Source organism: Callorhinchus milii, unplaced genomic scaffold (genome assembly GCF_018977255.1).
Source record: "Callorhinchus milii isolate IMCB2004 unplaced genomic scaffold, IMCB_Cmil_1.0 Scaffold1, whole genome shotgun sequence".
Lineage (NCBI taxonomy): Eukaryota > Metazoa > Chordata > Chondrichthyes > Chimaeriformes > Callorhinchidae > Callorhinchus > Callorhinchus milii.
Window position 1 is genome coordinate 6,828,895 of NW_024704742.1, and position 21,255 is coordinate 6,850,149.

The 21,255-nt window shown below is 44.0% G+C and overlaps 1 protein-coding gene across 1 annotated transcript in view; it reads right to left on the bottom strand.

Annotated features, from left to right (window-relative positions):
* The window catches only part of LOC103182160 (protocadherin Fat 4), a 131,503-nt gene that overhangs the window by 23,441 nt on the left and 86,807 nt on the right, over positions 1–21,255 (bottom strand). The window contains 3 exon segments of the mRNA XM_042337891.1: positions 2,274–2,581; positions 12,410–12,514; positions 15,512–19,870. Of these exon segments, the coding sequence (XP_042193825.1) occupies positions 2,274–2,581; positions 12,410–12,514; positions 15,512–19,870 (4,772 nt within the window).

Sequence of the window (21,255 nt, forward strand, 5' to 3'; positions counted from 1 at the left end):
AAATAGTACGTGTGGGAGTCACAACATTAATGGATTCCAATTTGCAGGTTGTGTTAACCATGTGCAAGTTTTTTTTAAAGTTTTGGCATCCTGTATCTGCACTCAATTTTTAAAATCAACCAGTTTAACCTTTTTCCCCATCTATTCTCCCTCCACAAACTCAATACCTTGCTCACCAGTCTCCCCTTCTATACTTTCCATAAGCTCCAGATCATCCTCCTCTGCAGCCTGCCATCCTTCCCAACCAATTCCACATTCCCTATCATCCCCATCCTCACCCGACTCTACCGCCAGGGGTGGAATAAGGGGTCTCCAATCAGTCGATGGACGTTAGGTGGCATCTCCCACACGTTCAACAAAAATAAAGAGGCCAGAATAATACTTATCGTAATTTAAACATTAAAGGTTATAAGATTTGGCTTAGTGTTCAATTTGACACAAAAACGACTCCATTCTACTGCTCTTTCCTCTTGTCTTTTGGATCATACATGTCAGCGCCACCTAGTGTCGATCAACCATTTGAAGACCCCTGCCCTATAGTGTCAACTTTAGGATCGGTGTCCTCTCCTTCAAATGACTCCAATGCCTTGACGCTCACCCTACATATGTGATCTCTTGTGATCTTATTCCTTCACCTATCCCCTATTCTCCACTAACTCTGGCCCCTTCGTGTCCCCCACCCACTTTGCCCCACCTTCAGTGGCCGAACTTTCAGCCACTTTGTTCCCGCTCCTTTCTTCCAACATTCCTCCAGCTCACCCTCTCTCTCTCTTTCAAAACAGCAACAGCTTGCATTTATATAGCGCCCTTCACGTGGGGTATCATCTCGCAGAGCTTAACGGTGGCGGAACTTGACGCCGAGCCAGGAAGGGGAAGACCTTTAGATATGATCTGGAAACAGTCAAGGAGGGGGCAAGGTGGAGGGATGGAGGGACTGAAGCAGAATCCCACAGTGGCAGAAACCCACCTAAAAACCTACCTCTTAGATATTGCTTTGGTCACTTTCTCCCAACTTCCTTCCCAGATCAGGCAGGTTACCACTCTGACTTTGTAAAGCATTTTGAGATGTTCTCCTATGTAAAGCGCCGTATTAATGTAAACTACTGTAGCTATTGTGCACAGAAGGAATCACAATGAAGACAACAACAACAACTTGCATTTATATAGTGCCCTTCATGCGGGGTAGCTTTCTGGAGTACTTAAGTGTTTAAATGATTCTGGAATGCTTTCGTTAAGTTGCTAATTACATAATCAAGGAAATTATTCCCCTTTGCGCGCACATTTCCGCAACTTGTAAAATAATCCCCGGTGTTGCTTTTGGCTACGAAACTTACATTTAACAATAGGTTGAATGGCTTTGCAAACAAAGCTTTTAAATTAACCCATTGAATACATTCAACTGCCACATTCATTTATTTTAATTAGCACTGAATGACGTGGCACTGTAACATTTTAAGCTATAACCCTCTGACTCTGACCTCAGACTGACACTCCAGTGCAGTGCTGGGGATGTGCTGCATTGTTGGAGCTGCTGTACTTCAGATAAAGATGTTGAACCAAGATTCTGCTGCCTGTCTAGGTGCCCATAAAACATCCCACGTTACAATTCAAACAAGGAAGGCAATTTCTCCTGCTGCCCCTCCAATCTCATCCCTCCGAATGCCCACCCCACCCTCACTGCATTAAGTTGATTTTCAAATGATTCCAGTGTCCTGGCTTCTATCATCTTTCCTGGCAATCTGTTCCAGTCACTGATTACCCTCTGAATGAAGAAACACCTTCCTGATGTCTGTCCTGAAATGGCCCTTTACAACTCTAAACCTATGTCCTTTTATGTTCTACTATCTTGGTGCATCCTGAAATATTGATATGGGTTTACTTTTTCAATCCCATTTAAAATTGTCCACACCTCTATGAGGTTTCCTCTCCGCTGAGTCATTTTCTCTCAAGACTGAAAAGCCCTAGTGTCTGGGTGTTGACATTTATGATAACTTTTCCTTGCATTTGATTTAGTGTCTATAAGAGACGAACATTCACAGATGTTGTTTAGTGCACAATCACATAATACTCAGTGTACTTCAGTTCCACTCTCTAGTAGCCTTTGTGATGAATTCTGCTCAGTGTTCACCCTCCAACCCCCACCAGCCCTGCCCTCCATCCCTCCTGATCCTAACTCCCAGCTCGGGTCCAAAAACTCCTGCCTGTCCAACGCCCTGTGACGTCTTTCCGACGTGAAGGGCGCTATACAAGTGTAATTTGTTGGTGTCACTTACCAGCCCAGCCCTTCGCGCGACCACAGTATGAAACTGTCCGTCCGAAACCCTCTTGGCCGTCACCAGTCTCTGTGTCCCGCTTCCCAGGTTGAAGGAGAACAGCATCTTCCCTTCCACGACCTCCAGGGCCAGGAACTCTCCTCGCTCTCCTGTCTGGTTGTCGTAATTGTACACCAGCAAGGCGTTGTCTTTAATGGTGGCAAACTTGATGTAGATGTAATTGTTGTTGGCATCCAGACTCGGAAATTCCATGTACGACAGCTCCTCAAACCCGTAACTGTTCAACTCGCAGTGCTTCCCGAAGACGCCTGAAAACCCACAAGAAACGTATCTTGACTCAAACAGCCAACATTTTGCATTTTTAGTACCACTTTCTGCTTTTCATTAGATACGAGGGGTCTGAATTCTCACTGAGTGTAGCCGAGCCTTGGCTTTGGAGGTCAAAAGGTGTTGCTGTTCTTCATCATTCTCTGCACATCTTGCATTGAAGAAACAAACCAACATTGAATAGAATGTAATCAGCCAGAACTCAGTTACTGCGTCTCTTCCACCCCTCGCTACTCCCTCTAGCTCTCTCCTGCCAACTCACTTTGCCCACCATCACTTTTCTTCATCCATCTTTCTCCCCCATTGTTCGTTTCCCTCTGCCTCAATTATGCTCAGCTCACTGTTTAATATAAGTTAACCGGAAACTCTATCATCTGAGCCCCTTCATGTCTGGAATTCATTTCTGTATTCATGCCTGGTGATTTCTCAGTATAATTTAGGGAGAGCGTGGGAAGGAAGGTGGCACTAAATAACTAATTGGAGCAAATGAGATGCAATAGGCTAGACTGTAATAGTAATTGTAATAATAATAATAATCCTTGCATTTTATATGGCGCCTGATCACGCCTTCGAGATGTCCCAAGGCGCTTCACAGAATATATTGTAAAGTGAATTGACTGTATATTTTGTGGGCAAAACGCAGCAGCCAATAACGCTGCAGGCCTAAAGATGTGATTTCTAGAGTGCCATACTGAGGAAAAAGAGTTCATGTTAGTAAACATCATTCGGGAGCTTTTTTACAAAATTAAATCCTTACAGCGAATAGCGATTAACTTTACCCTTTAGTGTTTCCTGTCTTTTCTCATACACATGTATTGCAACAGTTACTTACTGCCTTGGAGGAGTCTGAGAACCAAAATTCCACCCAGTCCTGGCCTGTTCAGGCAATTCGGTCTTAGATCATGCGAAATTGTGGAAAATTGATAAATTCAATTTTAACTTGGAAGTCAGTTTCTTTTCCGGAACCGTGAGAAACCTGCCTCCAAATTAACATTGAATTTATGAATTTTTCGCCATCCCGTACAATTTTATGTTTTAAGATTAAATGATCTAACAGGCTAAAACTAAACTAAATGTTATGCTTCAGATTAGCATCTGAATTTAATAAACTCACACAGGTGAGTTCAAGTCCACATTGGGAGTTTCAAGAGTTTAGACTGATACTTCAGTTCCAGCGCTGGAGAAGCACTAAATTATTGGATGTGCTATCCTTTGGATAAAACGTTAACCTGAGGTCCTGTCTGCCTGTTTAGGTGGAAATAAAGATCCCATGGTATTATTTGAAAAGAGAAGACAGTTCTGCCTGGAATCCAGGCCAATATTCCCTCAGAGAAGAAAAAAATTGGTCAATCATTTCATGAACAGTTAGTGTGACATTGTCCTTCACCTAAATACGCAATCATTACACTTCACAAATTTGGTGTGAAGTTCTTTGAGATGTTTTGATGTGATAAGTACTATCAAATGGAAGGAATATTTTTAATCAGTTTTCAACACGCACGGTTCGAATACTAAAAATCACGATTAAATAAAAAAAACTAGAAAGGTTGTTAAACATGATCTGTCTCACTGGGGACAAGGAATCATTTTACTCAACTCCTGTTAACCCTGCAAGCCAAAGTCCTAGCGAGTAGGGTGTGTCCTAGCTGGACAAGCAGTGGGAAAGCTTGTCGGACAGTGATACCACGGCTATGCAGTCTTAGTTGGTTAGACTCCATCAATGCCCCAACACACACTCTGAGGTCCCCAAGCAACCTGCGCCTAATATTTTCAGAATTAGGTAAGCAGGATGTGTCTCTCCAGGGAGAGAGTGCTCATTCCATTCTAACAATCTACCTCTGGGATTTCCATGAGTAGGTGGGATGCAAGGATCTCTCAGTTTGGTTTAGATACTCTTAAGCACGGTGTTGGGTTTCCGCATGTGTCAGACACCCGGCTGACCAAAACAAAACAAAAACTATCGCAGGACTGTTCTGTCAGTCATCGTTAGAAAACCACTTTAGAAACTGGAACACCTTGTGCTCTGAAATCTGTTTCATGGAGAAGTCATCTGCATGCTTTCTCAACATTTCACACAGAAAACAATGCTTTGTGGCACTTTGGTTGCAGTGCCTGCAAAGGAAATAATGCTTAACTGTGTCAACCTTTTTTTTGCAAATTAGGTTCACAAATGCACGGTGTGGGCCATTGCTGTGTATATATTGGCTGCTGCGTACGCCTATAAAATACGCAGTTACACCACTTTTAGTATATCTTGAGACATCTTGATGATAAGGCTCTGTATCAAATGCAAAGATTATTGTAATTATTACTGTATTTTCTTAGCACTTCAAAGCATCCAGAAATTCTTTGGTAAATTCTTAAGCAGTCTTAATTCTGGAAGCCATGCCTTTAGTTCTATTAACGACTTACAGCGAACTGGTTTTAAAGTTAAGACCAAACTGAAAAAGATGTCGAAATTCTGGATGCTCAGAAACGCTGCAACAACAGCGTATAAATCTAGAAGAAAGTGGAATTGTTGGGGCCCCTTTCATCCATCTATGAAAAAATGTTGGCTGGAGACTTTCAGTCTAATTAAAATACTTTGGCACATATTTCAATGAGGTGTGATAAGTAACAACCTGGTTCTGACAGGAAAATGGATTGCAGTCAGAATGTTGTCCAGAACTATCATCAAGCACAATACCATGATAACATTTCCAGAGGAAGAACTAGACACACCTAACCTTCAAAGGTAACTAACTCTATAGCACTTTTATCTCCATGTCAGAAGTTTATGGGTTCAAGTTCTAAGTTGGGGCTTTAACCTGACATTTGACACTATGTGTTGAGGGAGTGTTGCGTTGTTGGAAGTGCCGTTCTTCAGATGAAGCATTGAACTGACTTCCCATCTGACGATTCAATTGAACGTTAAAGATCCCATTACACTATTTAAATAGAAAAGGGAGTTTCCTCAAACAGCCCTTTGAACAGTTGTGACTGAGCAAACGTTACCTCACTCTGAAATTTTTACTGCAACCATGTTCTCACAATTAGACTGAAATAAACATAACATTTTGGGCCATTCAAAAGATTGCCGACAGCAGTTTTAAGGCCTTGGGTTCATCAACTTTGATAGCTCAGTTGGTAAGTGTGGTGTACTATTGAGACACATAAAACAGGAGTAGGCAAGGCCTGCTTTAATCTATACCAAAGGTTGTATTCCCACAGGGAATATGGCAATGGTCTTGCTGTTGCTGGCCATGGAGCAGTTATGTATATAAATTACTGCAATCAGGAATGGTGGTGAAACAGCTTGTTTTACTAATGATAAATAATAATAATCCTTGCCTTACCACGTCTTCGAGACAGCTCAAAGCGCTTCAAAGTACAAGTATAGCCAGTCTGCCGCTCAATAATCCCCTTCTGAGGATGGGCCTGGTGTCACATCCCATTGATGATCCAGCACTGTTCACAGTGACGTGGTTAGACACACAGCAACCTGTATTAGCTAAGTGTAGAGGCTGGCAGAGAGCTGATCAGAGAGGCTGGGAGGGAAGGGAATTTCCACATGAGGGTGAGGAAAACAACAATATAAAAGGATTCTGGAACGTCTACAGCCTATATAACAATCACCATGCAAATGTTTTGTGCTTTACTTTTGGGAACTTAGACCAATAATAACCGTTTGATTGGGTTAGAGCCTTTGAGAAACTGAAAAGCCTGTGTTCGTTCTCCGTAACTCACCGAGAGGTTGGGAAGAACACTAGGTCAAAAGAAAATGTAGCTGAAGCAAGCGGACCTAATTTCGCTCTGAAATGCCAAGATCAGAGAATGAGGATTTTGCCACTTTAGATATCCATTAACCACAATCATCTCCTTCCTCCAGTCTGTTCAGCTACGGTACTCAAGCCCAGCCACAGTAGAATGGCTCTAGTTGCATTGCAAAAAGGAAAGGCAACTGGATTTTAGACCATTTTCAGAGCATTGGAGATGGTGCAGAGAGGAGCAATAAAATCTATCCTTGGCATAAAGGGGTTCAGCTACGATTTAAAACCAAGCAAGCTTAACTTCCACTATGGAAAGAAGGCAATTGCAAAGGTTTCCTAAGTAAATTATGCAAACAGTGAATGGTATAGATAGGTTGAACCCGGAAAAGTAAAGTAAGGGAACACATTTCAAATAGTACAGAACAGTTTAAAAACAGATGTTAGGAAGAATCTTTTTGTGCAGCAGGGCTGAAAAAAGTATTCCTCAGGAAAATGGTAATGACGCCAGTGCCACTGGAAAAGATACTGGGAGACGCACAATTTTGTTTGTGTCTCGCAGGGACATTCTGACATGTCAGGCTGACTCCCGAGGTACCTGGATCTTCTTGGAACCAAGATCCTGTGAGATGGGGTGATGCGTGCAAGAATCCCAGCAGAGAATGCAGTCTGCGTGGCAAGCCATTTCATTTTGAGGGAGCAAAGGAGCAGTGATATCTGTGGCTGCTTTAGTCGGTGCCTTTAGAATTTCACTGCGTGAGAAACGACAGCAACTTGCATTCATCTATCGGCCCTTTACGCAGGGTAGAAAGATTTTCAATAATAAGAATAATAAACAATCCTCGCACTTGAAATAGCACCTTTTTAACGCCATTGAGATGCCTTAAAGCACTTGACAGGATTTTTACTGTGACTGAATAGAACACGACAGCCAATTTCTGCAGAGCAGTGCACAAACACAAAGAGCCGTGAAATGAATGACCAATTTTATCTGGGGGATCGTTAGTTGGGATACAAGGAAAAACTCCTTTCTTTTTTTGAATAGTGCCATGGGATCCTTAACATCCACCTGGATAGGCAGACACTCCCCCAGAAATAAGTTTAAGTGGACATAACAGTCTTTTCTCATCCTTCACTTCTTTTCTTTTATGAGTTGCCTTCAGATGAGTTAAACCATATGTTTGTTGTACCATCATTTCTGCTCAACAAGGTTTGTGTTCCCCTACAACATACACGATGACAACAACTTGCCTTAAATTCTGTGAGGCACTTTGAAACGTCTTCCTGAAGTGCCGTGTCAAATGAGAGGATTATTATATATCTGGCCCATAAAATATACCTTGTTACCTCCCACCTGGTGCTTTACGGGAGTGTTAGCTCGCATACTCAGAAGTGCCCCTAAGATGGGCTGGAAGTTTGAGATTAGTCTTGAATAAAATTACCGAAAATAATAGCTGCTCTCAACGTTTAATATACATCAGCTTTCAATGTGGTTTGAATCACCTTCGTTTCTTGCTGGTGGTCTGCCATAATACAAACTGGCAACGATCTCAACCTTTAATACTTAATTTTAATGAATGATGGCAACAGTTTTTGTACAAGTTAGCATATTGCCTTTAGCACAAGCAGAATGATTAGGAAAATTTTTCCAGATGTTTCAGAAACTGGGGCTTGGGATGGGGATGGGGATGGGGTGGAGCGTTGGAAAGCTATTAGTATGTGTGCTTCCAATTGTAATTTACACTGGGAACATGAGAATCTTTTGAGTGCTGTGCTCAGTTGGCCAACTTTAAGCCTTCAAATTGATGGTTCTGATCAACATATCTGAAGCATAGTGTAATATAGGCCTCATCACAGTAAGTGCACCTCACAGACGTTGAGTAATGGACAATATTCCTGATAATGAACAATATTATATTACAGAAAAGGTTGTGGGTCCACTCAAATTTCTCCCCACCTCCACTTGCAGGCACTGGCCTGCTTCACATCCTCCGCTCTCAGTGGTCAAGCCTTCAGACTTTCTGCCCCCACTCTAGCACTCCATTCGACAGTCACTTCACCTCTCCCCTTCCCTCACCTCTTTCAAAGTCCATTTCAAGACCTTCCTCTTTGACCGTGCCTTCGATCATCTTCCCACCCCACCCCTCCTGAATCCAACCCCCAGCTCGATTGCAAACCCTCAACTGTTCAGCGCCTTGGGATATCCTCCCGACGTGAAAGGCCGATATAAATGCAATGTCATTGTTTTCATCGTTGATACATTTCTGACTCCACCACACCATTCATCTCAAATTCCTGAAGGTGGATCTCAGTCTCATGAGGCTCTGACCCTGTATCCACTTTGAGGTGCAGAAGAAATCTTGTGCATGCAATACAGGACATGTTTGTCCATTGAGAGTCAGTAGGAGAAGATGGGACATAAACAATCTCTTATGCAGCCTGAAGGAGTCCACTCTTACAAAATGAACCAAATTATTGTTTGACTACATGTATCTCCTCATTGCACATCAGAAGTGCAATAGTTTGCTCCTCAAATGTTTTTAGCCCAGATGTGACCTCACATGGCTTGAAAATTCACACATCAAATCTCATCCAAGTTAATTCAAGTGTACGGGGGCGGGAGGCTGGTTATTAAGTCTGAGAGTTAATAAGTTGGTGAAAATTGTGACATGTAACGTATGATCATAATTAGCTCATTCCGGTGGAAGCTGCCAGTCCAAACTGCAGACATCAAATGGTTGATGAGTCTGGCACAAATTAAGGTAAATAGCAGTTAACATGGGTTCAGAAAGGATAGCTCTTATCTCACAATCTCATAGACTCTTTTGAGGAGGTGACAGCCCAAATTGACTGTGGGAAATCATATGATGTTGTGTATCTAGATTTCCAAATGGCATTGGACAAAGTACTATGTGAAAGACTCCTTCACAAATTGTGGTCACTGGGTACCAAGGGCAAAACATGGACATGAATTCACAATTGGCTGAAGGGAAGGAAGCAATGGGACTTTGTTAGGTGAGCTGGTTGAACATGCGGGCAGGTTTTAAGCCGGTGTGCTGTAGGGGTCTTGAGTGAGACCACTCCTGTTCTTTGTATGTATTAATGGTCTGGATTTGCAGACCCAATGTAAGGTAGTTAAATTTGCAGATGACACCAATTTGGGGGGAATCTGAATGGTGAGTTTTCCGGAGGGATGAAATCGGATGGGCCAAAGGGCCTTCTTCATCCAAACTAATCTTGCAATATCCTGCAAAACGGCATTCCACTGAAGGGATGGTTTAGCTTAAGACCTAACCTGTATAAATCATTAGTTCACCCACAAAAAACACAGTCATTCCACTTTATAGAATATTTTGAGACATCCTCCAGATGTGAAAGACACTATACCAAAGGTAAGGATTATTATCATTACAGTTGTAACACTAAACCTGTATAAATCATACATAGTATTGCAGTATTGTGTCCAGTTTTGGGCACTCCACTTTAGGAAGGATGTCAAGGCCATAGAATGATGCAGAGGATATTACCTTCTTTGGGGGGGGAAGGTAAGTGGGGTCTCCTTGGAGCTGAATTGGCTCAAAGGTGACATGTCTGGCAAAGGAATGTCGGAATTGAACTAGTCCTCTATGGCAGTCTCCGTTGTCCGGTTCCTGAGCCAGGCGGATCCACAGTATTCCAGGGCACTGCTGTTGACAGCACAGCCAGCTTGGTTCATCAGCAGGACTTTGAAGGGCAGACCAGTCACTGGGGGCAGGAAGTCATCCCACTAAGCTTCTGTTAACCTTGCAAGCTAAAGCCCTAATGGGTAGGGTGGTCGTAACTGGACAAGCAACGGGAAAGCTTGCCAGACAGTAATATCAATGGCAAGCTATGCAGTTAGATTCCAGTAGTACATCCAACGCACACGCTGGGGTCCCCAAGCCTTGGCTCTTGTCAAACTGTGTTTAATACGTTACGGAATTAGGTAAGTGTCCTTCCAGGGAGATTGCACATTCCATTCCAACAATCTATCTTGGAGATTTCCAGCGCCCTGGGACATCTTTCCGACGTGAAGGATACTATACAAATGTAATTTGTTGTTGTTGTAGGTGGGATGCACGGAAATCTCAGTTTGGTTTGGATACTCTGAAGCATGGTGATGGGTTTCCAGTCAGACACTCGGCTGACCAAAAAAAAATACAAGAGGATATTCTCTAGGATGATATCAGCTACGAAACTAGGAAAGAGCTGTCATCATCTCAAACAAATTGATATCATCAACTACTGACGATCTATGTTGACCATATTTCATAATCTTGACCCCCATGACTTGCAGATTATTGCAAATTGGATATTTTTTGCAGTATGTAACTTTGCCATATTTGAGCAAGATTGGAATGGTGAATATATTTGTAAAGCTTACTTCTTAGATCAAATTCTGGCCAAAGATAGGCAATTTAAATTTACTAGATCACAAAAGGATCCCTTGCCTAACTCCTGACAGTAAACTGTTAAAAGGAACATTACAATTGGCCCAAATCTACAATCAACCTAAACTATTTTCAACCATAAAATGCAAAGCAATTAAGTGCCTCTTTTCCGCTAGTGAGTAATGGCAGTGTCTTTTTGCTCTTTGTCTGTCGTTCTGAGCATTTTGTACACTTAATGTGTAATGGAGTCTGGCTAGTTTGTAGCAATGTGAGTGTGCACTGTGTTTCTCATTACGAATCAAAATGATGGATTTGTGACTTAAATGCATGCCTCATTAAAAAAACAAATGCAACACTACAAACCCCAATCAATTTCAACTTCTACAAGAATGAACAGAAGCACATTTTTGTGTTACTCAAAGACCAGAGTTTTCCTTCCACAGGGAGTTCAGCTTCCAGCATGCTAGGATCAGGGAATGAATGGTCTGTGCTTTACTACACACCTGTAATGACTGCGTATTAGGTAGAAAAACCTGGCAGTCAATGTTTGCACAGTAGTGACCCGGTAACATCCAACTCATGTGCTGGCTCAATCCTTACTTGACTGAAAATATTAGGGGTTAATGCCCTGTGATCCCTGAAAATAGTTATCTTTTTTCAGTAATTCTTTATGATGGTTTTCCTATCATTGTATAACGAGCACAAAAGATGGTCATTTTTTGGTGATCAGTCTCAGTCAGACCCACCCATAAGTTATGTTAATGTCATTTTTTGTGAAAAGATGACATACACATGCAGATATCTGATAAATATCTTCCAGCTTTTAACTACAAGATTTGTTCGACATTCGCAAATCGTACCCGTTGCATTAATTGCAACTTCTGTTTCCTTGCGTCTGCTTTAAACAGTAAAGTGGTTTTAAACACTTCTGGTTTGCGGCCATATTGGCTCACTTTTTGTAGTAACTAATGGCTGTCGCATCGTCGGTGGTGTTGCTTTCTACACTGCGCTTGTTCAGAACATTGTTTCCCGCTGTCCACTCTTTCATGAGGGAAGTGACATCAGTGACACGCTCTAACCAATCGACTAACAACCGGGTTCCTACTTACTGTTAAGTAAACAGAGGCGTGTGGAGTAAGAAAACTTGCCCAACATTTCGCCCTGCCGGGAATTGAACCCAGGTCTCTCATTTGCGAGGCGCGTGTTCTAACCACTGAGCGACAGGACAACCTCCTGCTCTAAGTCTCCATAAGTACCATCCACCTGACTGGGTTTATTGTTTTTAGACAGCCTGAACCTATCTAGAATTTCATCCTGATTTATGTTAAAATCCTGGAGTTCAATATTTGCTGGATGTTGGGAGCAATATTCATTGTGCCCTCCCTGGAAAAAAATGTGTTTAATGTATTCGCTATCTCCTGTTCATTATATTTTTTCAACCCCCTTGGATTCTCTTAGGATATTAATCTTCCCTTAAGTATCCTCTTACTGTCATAATATTGAAAGAATACTTTGCCGTTTTGTTCTGCATATGCTGTCAGGTCCCTTTCCAATGTGTGCGTACCATTATGTGTATGTGGGTGAGTGGGTACAGCAACGATGCATACTGTGTGTGTGTGTTTGTATATGTCTCCACCCATTTTTAATTGCTTACCGAATGGACAATGGCAGTAATAGCCGTCCGCTTGATTCTGGCAGGTTCCTCCATTGAAGCAGGGGTTACACTCACAGTAGTTAATGGTCGACTCGCATGTTTTTCCTGAAATGAAAACACAAGATTATTTGTTTTTGCTTTAAGGACACACTGTTTTTGCTTTAAGGACACACTGTATGTTTGGTGGGTGAATGAGATTAGCTGTTTTGATCGATGAACACAGCTAATCTCATTCACCCACCAAACATACAGTCTCTACACCAAGCAGAATTTTGGGTCATCCTCCTGACGTGAAAGACTACAGCAAATATAAGGATTATTTTATAATCCAGTGTTCGTTTCCACCGAGGCCTGTGACTTTCAAGATAAGATTCCATTCTCATGGTTCAAAATGTTAACCCTCCAACTTGTAGCTGTAGAATGCAGCTGCAAAGCTGTTCACCTCTTGTAAGACTTGCTACCAGCAGAATACTATTCTTAGACACTATATAAATTACTCAAAAGGCAAAATACTGCAAGTGCTGGAAATCTGAAATAAAAACAGAAGTCGCTGGGAACACTCAGCAGGTCAGGTAGCATCTATGGAGAGACGAAAGTGAGTTATCCTTTCAGGTTGATAACCTTTTGTTAGAATATAGATTACTAATTTCATCGTACAATTTTCTTTCCTAACTTATTCCTTCCCAGTGGAACTCTTTAGCTCGGTCGTTCTTCCTTCTATCATCTAAAGTTTTGAAACCGAAGCTTGATGGTACTGAAAAGATTCTCAATTCATCCTACACTCTCTACTCTGGAATATGGCTCATCACAATCTAACAATTGGGGATTTTAATAAGCGTAGCATTTTTTTTAATTACGTATTCATTAGTGGACCGTCTTATACCAAATTGTAGAATGTTTTTCCCATTTCTATTTCTGGACAGTTTTTGCTCAAAATGAATGCAAATCAGGTTCCTTAAATGGAGACCTGCACAAAGAGATGTGTGTTAATGCAGCAGCAGAAAAAACACATGGGGTCACAGTTAATAAACGTGAAAATAATACTAAGAAAACAAGCAGGGGTGTCAAAAAATGTACTAAGAGGAAAAAATGAATAATTATAAAGTAATAATAATGAAGTAAACTATAATAATGAAAGAGATACCGTTAACCTGTGGACAGGGTTTATGTAAAATATTAGACTCAAGTTTATTGATTCAAATTGATTCCTTAAAGCAAAAACAAATAATTTAATGAAAGTACATTCCTTTACTGTAATAAAGCATATGGATCAGGAAATGAGTAGTTCAAGGAAAAACCCTGGCTGGAGGAAAATTCAACAAGCAATTTACTGTGTGTTAAAAGTCTATTTTTTTTAATTTGAGAACATATATTGTCTTTGAACAGAAGAAGCAAATATCCCCCAAATCATCGTTAACTGTTTCAGCTCGAAGTTGTGAGGGTTTCTTCATTCTCCCAACTTTCAAAAATAATGGAATGGGTTAGTTGCAACGGGACGAAGCAGCTGGCAAAATCTAACCCGCCAGAAATTTGAAAAGACCTCAAGCACCGAAGCGTACAAAAGTAGTTCTGTTCTGCTATGAACGTTCAAAAGCAACCTCTCACCATCAAAATCAGTGCTCGCGGCTAGAGAAGGATTTAATCTAGGGTATTTTCCACAGGCTGATGGGAAGTTAGAATTCCGATCGACACGGAAAAACTCCACTTTGAAACTAAAGTAGGCAATCCCCTGCTTGGTCTACTGCATCAACCAGTTGATCCCTCATCAACTTTAGGAGTGGGTCACTTTAGTAAATAGCACCAGTGTTCAATTTATTTCCTCTCTTCTTCCAGGTCGCACTATACCATACACTGTACTGCACGCGAGCTGAAAGTGCTTGTGGAAGAGCTACTGCCTGGCTTCTGCTATTGCCCTTTCATAATCAGACCATGCCAGGTTATGCAACCAGTGCTCAATCCCTCAGGAACCCTTTGCAAAGATGTACCCAAGAGTGATCCAGATTGATTTGCTCCTTGACTTTCCTTTGTGTTTTCCGGGGAAACATCTTGATTCTGTTTGCCACACCCTTTGGTCCAACTGAGGTGAGGAATTCACCATGTTAGCAGTGAGACTGCAACCTATAACTCCACACTAGCCCTGCCAGGTACCTGGATGGAGCTGATCTCACTGAAATAATCTGAGTGAAGGGCAATGTATAAATCAAGTTGCTGATGGATAACATTGAGAATGTTTTAAAACAGTTCGCACTAATTACTGTTCGATGTGGTGACGGTAATTGGTGACGGCCAATTTGTGCACAGCAATGCCAGGAAGTGATTGACCAATTTTTGGGCCAGACACAAACTCCCTTCTCTTTTTGAGTAGTATTGTGGATTCCACCTGAAGAGGTTTAACATATTTTCTGGAGGATGTATCTCTGATAAGTGTTGTACTTCTCTATCCAACACTGCACGGGCGCGTCAGCCTACACTGTGAGCTGCTACTTCTTCCAAATAACACAAACTCAAAGAAACAATAAATAATCCTTAGCACGTCATCGAGATCTCAAAGTACTACATGGGATTTCATAGCCAATTTCCCCCACACACCAATGTCCCACAAACAACCATTAAGTGAATGACCGAATGGTTTAATCTCTTATCTGAAGGACAGCACCGCCACCAATGCACCCCAAGCACCATATACCCAACAAACCTAACAGGGATTCTAAATAAAAAGGAATGGAAACTACGGGGTTGTTCTGCTCAGTTCAGCTCAGCCAAGTGAGTTAAAATAGGCTAAATGGGCAAATTACTCCATTTGAGCGAATTTGTGGACTTCGAAATAACTCTGAAATAGTTTTAAAGGTAAAATTAAATTTCCCATCCTCTGTTATTATTATTGAAGTGTTTAAAAGAGTTGATGCAATACTGTTGCTGTGAGTGGATCAGCCAAATATCAGCCTATTTGATTCGCAAAACCAAACGGAAGCAGAACAGTAAGTAGTCGGCAAACCTCGACATGGTTCACTGCCTTGGGGCGCAGTGAGGCAGAATAGCCCTGGATGTCATTTTATTGTTGCGACGGTCACTGATCAACGCCACCAAAAGATGATGAGATACCTGTATATCCGGCCGCGCAGGCACAGCTGAAGCCTCCGGGGAAGTTTTGGCACCCTCTGCTATTTTTGCAGGGATTCGACTGGCACTCGTTGACGTCCCTCTCGCACGCAGCGCCCATGAACCCTTCGGGACAGGCGCACGAAAAGGTGCCCACAAGGTTGTGGCAGGAGCCGGCGTTGTGGCACGGGGACGGAAGGCACTCGTCTATGTCGGTCTCGCACAGGCGGCCCGAATATCCCGGCAGGCACTGGCACACGAACGGCTGGAGGACGGCGTTTGCCACGACCACCACCGGCGCGCTCTCGACCGTCTGGGTGGCCGGGGCCACGGCGAGTCGCTTCACGCAGCTCGCCCCGTGCTTGCAGGGGTTGCGCGCGCACGGGTCGTGGTCCACGGAATCGATCCGCACCCCGCTCTGCCTGTGCACGGCCTCCCTGATGCTTTCGAAGAAAGTGGCCACCCCGCTGGGGCTCACGTACTGGCTGCTCATCCTCTTCACGGCCGTCAGCGCGTAGGTCCGTTGTTCCTGCTCGTAGAGGCCGTAGATGTGCACGGCCGTGCCCATTCCCGCCAGCTGAGAGTTGGCGATGCGCAGAAAGTGGAGGTAGTGGTCGGTGAGGAAGTCTTTGACCGATGCCACGTTCAGGCGCAGGAGGATGCTGTTGTCTATGGTTACGTTGGTGAATCCCGTGAAGATTACGTGGACCTTGTTGCTCACCGCGCCGTGCAGGCCGTCGCTGCTGCGGACTGTGAGTTCGAACGTGCCATCTGTCGACCTCGGCTGGGAGTTCAGATCGCACGTGCCCGCCGGGATGCTGAAGAGTGTGGTGGCCCCAGCGGTGAGGGTGCAGCGGAAAGTATCCGATACGTCTGGGTCCTGGGGCTTCACGCTGCCCAGCATCCCACCGGGGAACAGGTTCCCGAAGTAGTGGACAAAGATCTCCATTATCCTGGGCTCGGAAGGATTGTCGTTCTGGTCGTGCACCGTGATGTGCACCGTTCCTATCGAGGACATCTGAGGAATCCCGGAATCCCGAGTGACCACTGACAAGTTGAAATCGCTGATCTGCTCTCGGTCGATTTCTCTCGTTGTAGTGAGGATTCCCCCAGAGCTGAGACTGAAGTAGGTGGTGGCAGGCCCAGTGCTGAGCAAGTGATAGGTGAATGGACCTTGGTTAGGAGGAAGGTCGGGATCTGTCGCACTGAGAGTCATCACTGTGACCCCTGAACCTTGGTTCTCTTTAACCTCCCCACTGGTGATGGCTAAAGTGGGCCCATTGTCGTTAATGTCCTCCAGATTGACTAATAAGCGAGTGCTGCCGGTGGCTGAAGGTACTCCCGAATCCACTGCTAAAACAGAGAGGTTGTACACGGGTGTGGACTCGCGGTCCAGTTCTGCAGCGACAGAGACCTGCCCTGTCTGAGGGTTGATGGAGAATGCCCCCATTTCGTTGCCAGCCCCGATGTGGTAAGTGAATCGGCTCCAGCTGGGAACAGAGTCGGAATCGAAGGCGCTTACAAAGCCGACGTGTTTTCCGGCCTGGGCCCCCTCGTTGATCTGCACGGAGTATTCCTCAGAGGTGAACACGGGGGGATCATTAGCATCCAGTACAGTGATATTCACAAGAACTTCATCCAAGTCAAATCCACGGATGCTGCCAGCATTCTTAGCAAGAACCTTCAACGAGATCTTTTCTTCCTTTTCACGGTCAAGCTGACCCGACACGTAAATTTGGCCGGACTTATTATCAATACTGAACCCCTTCCTTCTGCTTTGGCCAAAAAGTAGGTAGTTGACGTCTCCGTCGACCCCAAGATCTCGGTCGCTTGCAAAGACGTCTCCGACAACGGTGCCTTCGGAGGCAGCCTCCGAGACCTGGAAGATGTAGTGCCTGGACACGAAGCGTGGCACGTATTCGTTCACACCGCGGAGCTGCACGTAAACGTGAGCAAAGTTGAAGTGGTCCTCATCCGGCACGTTAAATGCCTTCACATATAAATGATAACGCTGCTTTGTCTCAAAGTCCAGGAAGCCGTGAGTCGTAACAATGCCAGTATTTGGATCGATAACAAAAAGATCGCTGTCCGTGGTCTGAATCGCGTAGGCTATCACTGCGTTGCTTCCCGAATCTGCGTCCGTGGCATTCAGCTGCACCACCATCGTGCCACTGGGGGCGTTCTCAAATATGACCGGGAAGTACTCGTCTGGGCTAAACAGTGGCACGTTATCGTTCGAGTCAGTGACGTGAATGCTCATGCTGAGGTAGCCAGTTCGCTTCACCCAACCGCCATCTTCAGCGCTTATGGTCAGCTCGTGGGTTTGCTTCGACTCATAGTCCAGTTGTCCGGCTAGAACTATAGCACCAGTTAAATTGTTAACGGAGAACAAGCCAGCCTCGTTTCCTTCAGAAATATTGTACCTGATTAGCCCATTCATGGCAGTGTCTTTATCCCTGGCTGAAGCTGTTCTGAGGACTGTTCCGGTGGCAAGGCTCTCGGGGACTGTGATACTGATGTGGCTTTGAGAGAATTGGGGAGTGTGCAAGTTCTCCTCAGTCACCAGCACACGGACAGTGCACGTTGAGGAAAGCGGCAAGTTTCCTTTGTCCATGGCTGTGATTTTCATCAAGTACTCTTTATATACATCGGTCATCAAAGAGGAAGCGACAGAAACCCAACCACTGCTCCTGTCCAGCGCAAAAAGGCCTGAGCCGTTTCCTCCAGACACGTGGTACTCAATTTCTGAGTTCAGGTTGAAATCTTTGTTGTCTGCCGCTGTGACTTTGATTAACCTCGTACCAATTCCGACCGTCTTCGCAACCGGAGTAAAGTACTTCTCGGATTCAAACTGAGGAGGGTTGTCGTTGCTGTCCACGACATTGACAATGACTGTGGTTTCGCTCATTAAGGGTCGACTACCTCGGTCTGAGGCAGTCACAATGAAGCTGTGCCTGTTTATGTTGAGGTTGCTGGAGCCTGTCGAGTTGTGATATTTTAAGTATTGTTTGGTAAAAATCTCCCCTGTGCTGGAATTTATTCGGAAGAATTCCGACTGCGACTTGATAAAGTAAAACACTTGTCCGTTAAGACCAACGTCGGGATCTTTGGCCAACACCTGCGTAACCCGGGAGCCAATCTCTGTGAGCTCTGGGTACTCGAGGTAGTAAGAAGGGCGATCAAAACGGGGGACGTTGTCGTTCACGTCTGTGACAAAGACAGTGATGTCTGTGTTCACTGTCCACCCAGAATCATGGGCGTAGACTCTGACTGTGTATTGTGCCACGTCTTCCCTGTTCAGAGGCCGGCTGACGGTGATATCCCCGGAACTGGGATTGATCGAGAAAGGAAGACTGATATCGGTTATGGAGTACCGGCTGACGGCATTCACCCCGACGTCCTCATCTGAAGTGGTGACGCGCGTCACCGTGTAACCGACAGCCGCGTCTTCGGGCACTTGAGAGCTGAATATCTGCGAAAACCTCGGGGCGTTATCATTTTCATCTGCGACGTTAATGACGACACGACATAAAGAGCTCCTCGGAGCAGCTCCTTTATCCATTGCTCGCACGGTTAATGTGTATTGGGCGCTCCTTTCTCTGTCCAATTGGCCAGTGCATCTGATCTCACCCGTGCCTCTGTTTATGTTGAAGGTGTTACCTTTGTTGCCATCCACTATGGAGTATTCCACTTGACCGTTGGGCCCGTCGTCCTCATCCACTGCTGTTACAGTCGTCACACTATCCGGGAAGGTATTCTCCATTATATTTGCAGTGAACGGATCCTGCGTAAAGATGGGTGCGTTGTCGTTGACATCTAACACGGTTATATCCAGCCGCGTGTAAGAGGAAAAAGGAGGAAAGCCCATATCCCTGACTTCGATCCACAGCACGTATTTCTCCACAGCTTCAAAATCTAGCGGCTTAGTCAGCATGAGCTTCCCGGTCAGTTGGTCAATGTGGAAGACGTCACCGAAGTTGCCGCTAGCTATGTAGTAGGAGAGTGGCCCGCTCACACGACTCCTCGCGGAAGAGGCCGAGACTGTTGTGATGTGGGCATCGACCTTCTGGGCTTCCGAGAACAGGAACGTCTGTTGCCCAGCCTTGATTTGGGGAAAGTCGGCCTTATTTCCGAATCTCACTGTCACAGTGGTGGAGTCGGACTTTGGGTACATTCCGCCGTCCTTCACATTGACAGTGACCGTTATATCGGTGCCTCTGGCTAACGGTTGCGCAGTCATGATAGCACCACGGATTCGATCAATCTGGAACTTTTCCACATTGTGACCCGTCAAGGAATAATGCAGTTCTGCGTTGGGGCCGGTGTCAGCATCCGACACGGTTACAGCAAACACAAATGAACCTGTGCGGAGAAACGAGAACAATATTAAGAGACGGAAATATAATATATATATATAGACGGAAATATAACAGGACTGGGTGGTGTGGGGAAGGGGGTAGTTTGTGAGTGAGTGTCAGGCAGTGTATTGGTGAGGCCAGTGGTTCTTGAGTAGAGATGTAATTATGTTTCTGGGAGCCTTTTGGGGGGAGGGAGGGAGAGAGGGAGAGGGAGAAAGAGAGAGAGAGAGAGAGAGAGAGAGAGAGAGAGAGAAAAGAAACTCAAAAGAGACTCAGAGGCAAGAGTGCTTGGAGGCAGCAGACCTAATATTCCACCTAGTCTTAAATCTTTCAGAACATTTTGTCTTAAATATTTGTGGAACATTCTTAAATTCAATCTTAAGTTGTGTTTTTGTTGGTTGTGTTTAAGAGCAGAAGAATATTCCATGTAGGTGGAATTTTGGGTGCAGTACCTTTCTGATTAATTAGCATTCATTTTGTAATAAATACATTGCTGACGAATGTCCCACTAAAAAGAACAGGGTTCAGGAATAGACCCTTTATCTTCACATTTACTTAGGAATAGGAAAACTAGAGGACACAGCCTGTGATCGAAGGAGGCTAAAATCAGAACAAATCTACGGAAACACTATTTTAATGAGCGAATAGTAAACCTGTGGAACAGGCTCCCTAGGGAGACGGTTGAAGCAGGAAATGTTGATGGGTGCAAACACAGATTAGATAGTTTTCTTTTAGGAAATAATATTGTGGGATAGTACATAGTACATAGGTAACATAGTATATAACATAGTATAACATAGTACATAGGTAGTTCAGGACATATGTGTGTGCAACCGCCAGGATGGTGGAAGGCGAACTAGATGGACCTTGGTCTTTTTTTCATCTAACATTTCTTATGTTCTTATGTTTTTATTTACTGGTTTGGAGGCCCCATCTCCTTGCTCACGGATATGCACATACAAAGGACTTCTTGATGTGTACCTGCAACAGAACTTGCCTGGACACCTATAGTGCTGTGAATCCAACTCATGGTTATATTTGAATCAAGTGACACATTTGGTAAAGCTTTATAATACTATTAATAGTGTGGTAAAGTTAAGCCCGGAGGATAAATTAAACAGTTCTGTTCTTCACTCGTGAATCTGAGCTCAATTTTCCAGTGTTGCTATTTAGGGCTAGGGTTGAGATTGGCGTACAGAAATCCTTAATAATCATCCTTGTATTTGATATAGCGCCTTATCATGTCTTCGAGACATCTCAAAGCGATTCACAGGATATACTGTAAAGTGAATTGACTGTATACTTTGTGGGCAAAAGCACGGCAGCCAATTGTCCCACAAACGGTCGTGGATTGGGTGACCAAATTAATGTTATTTTTAAAAATAATTT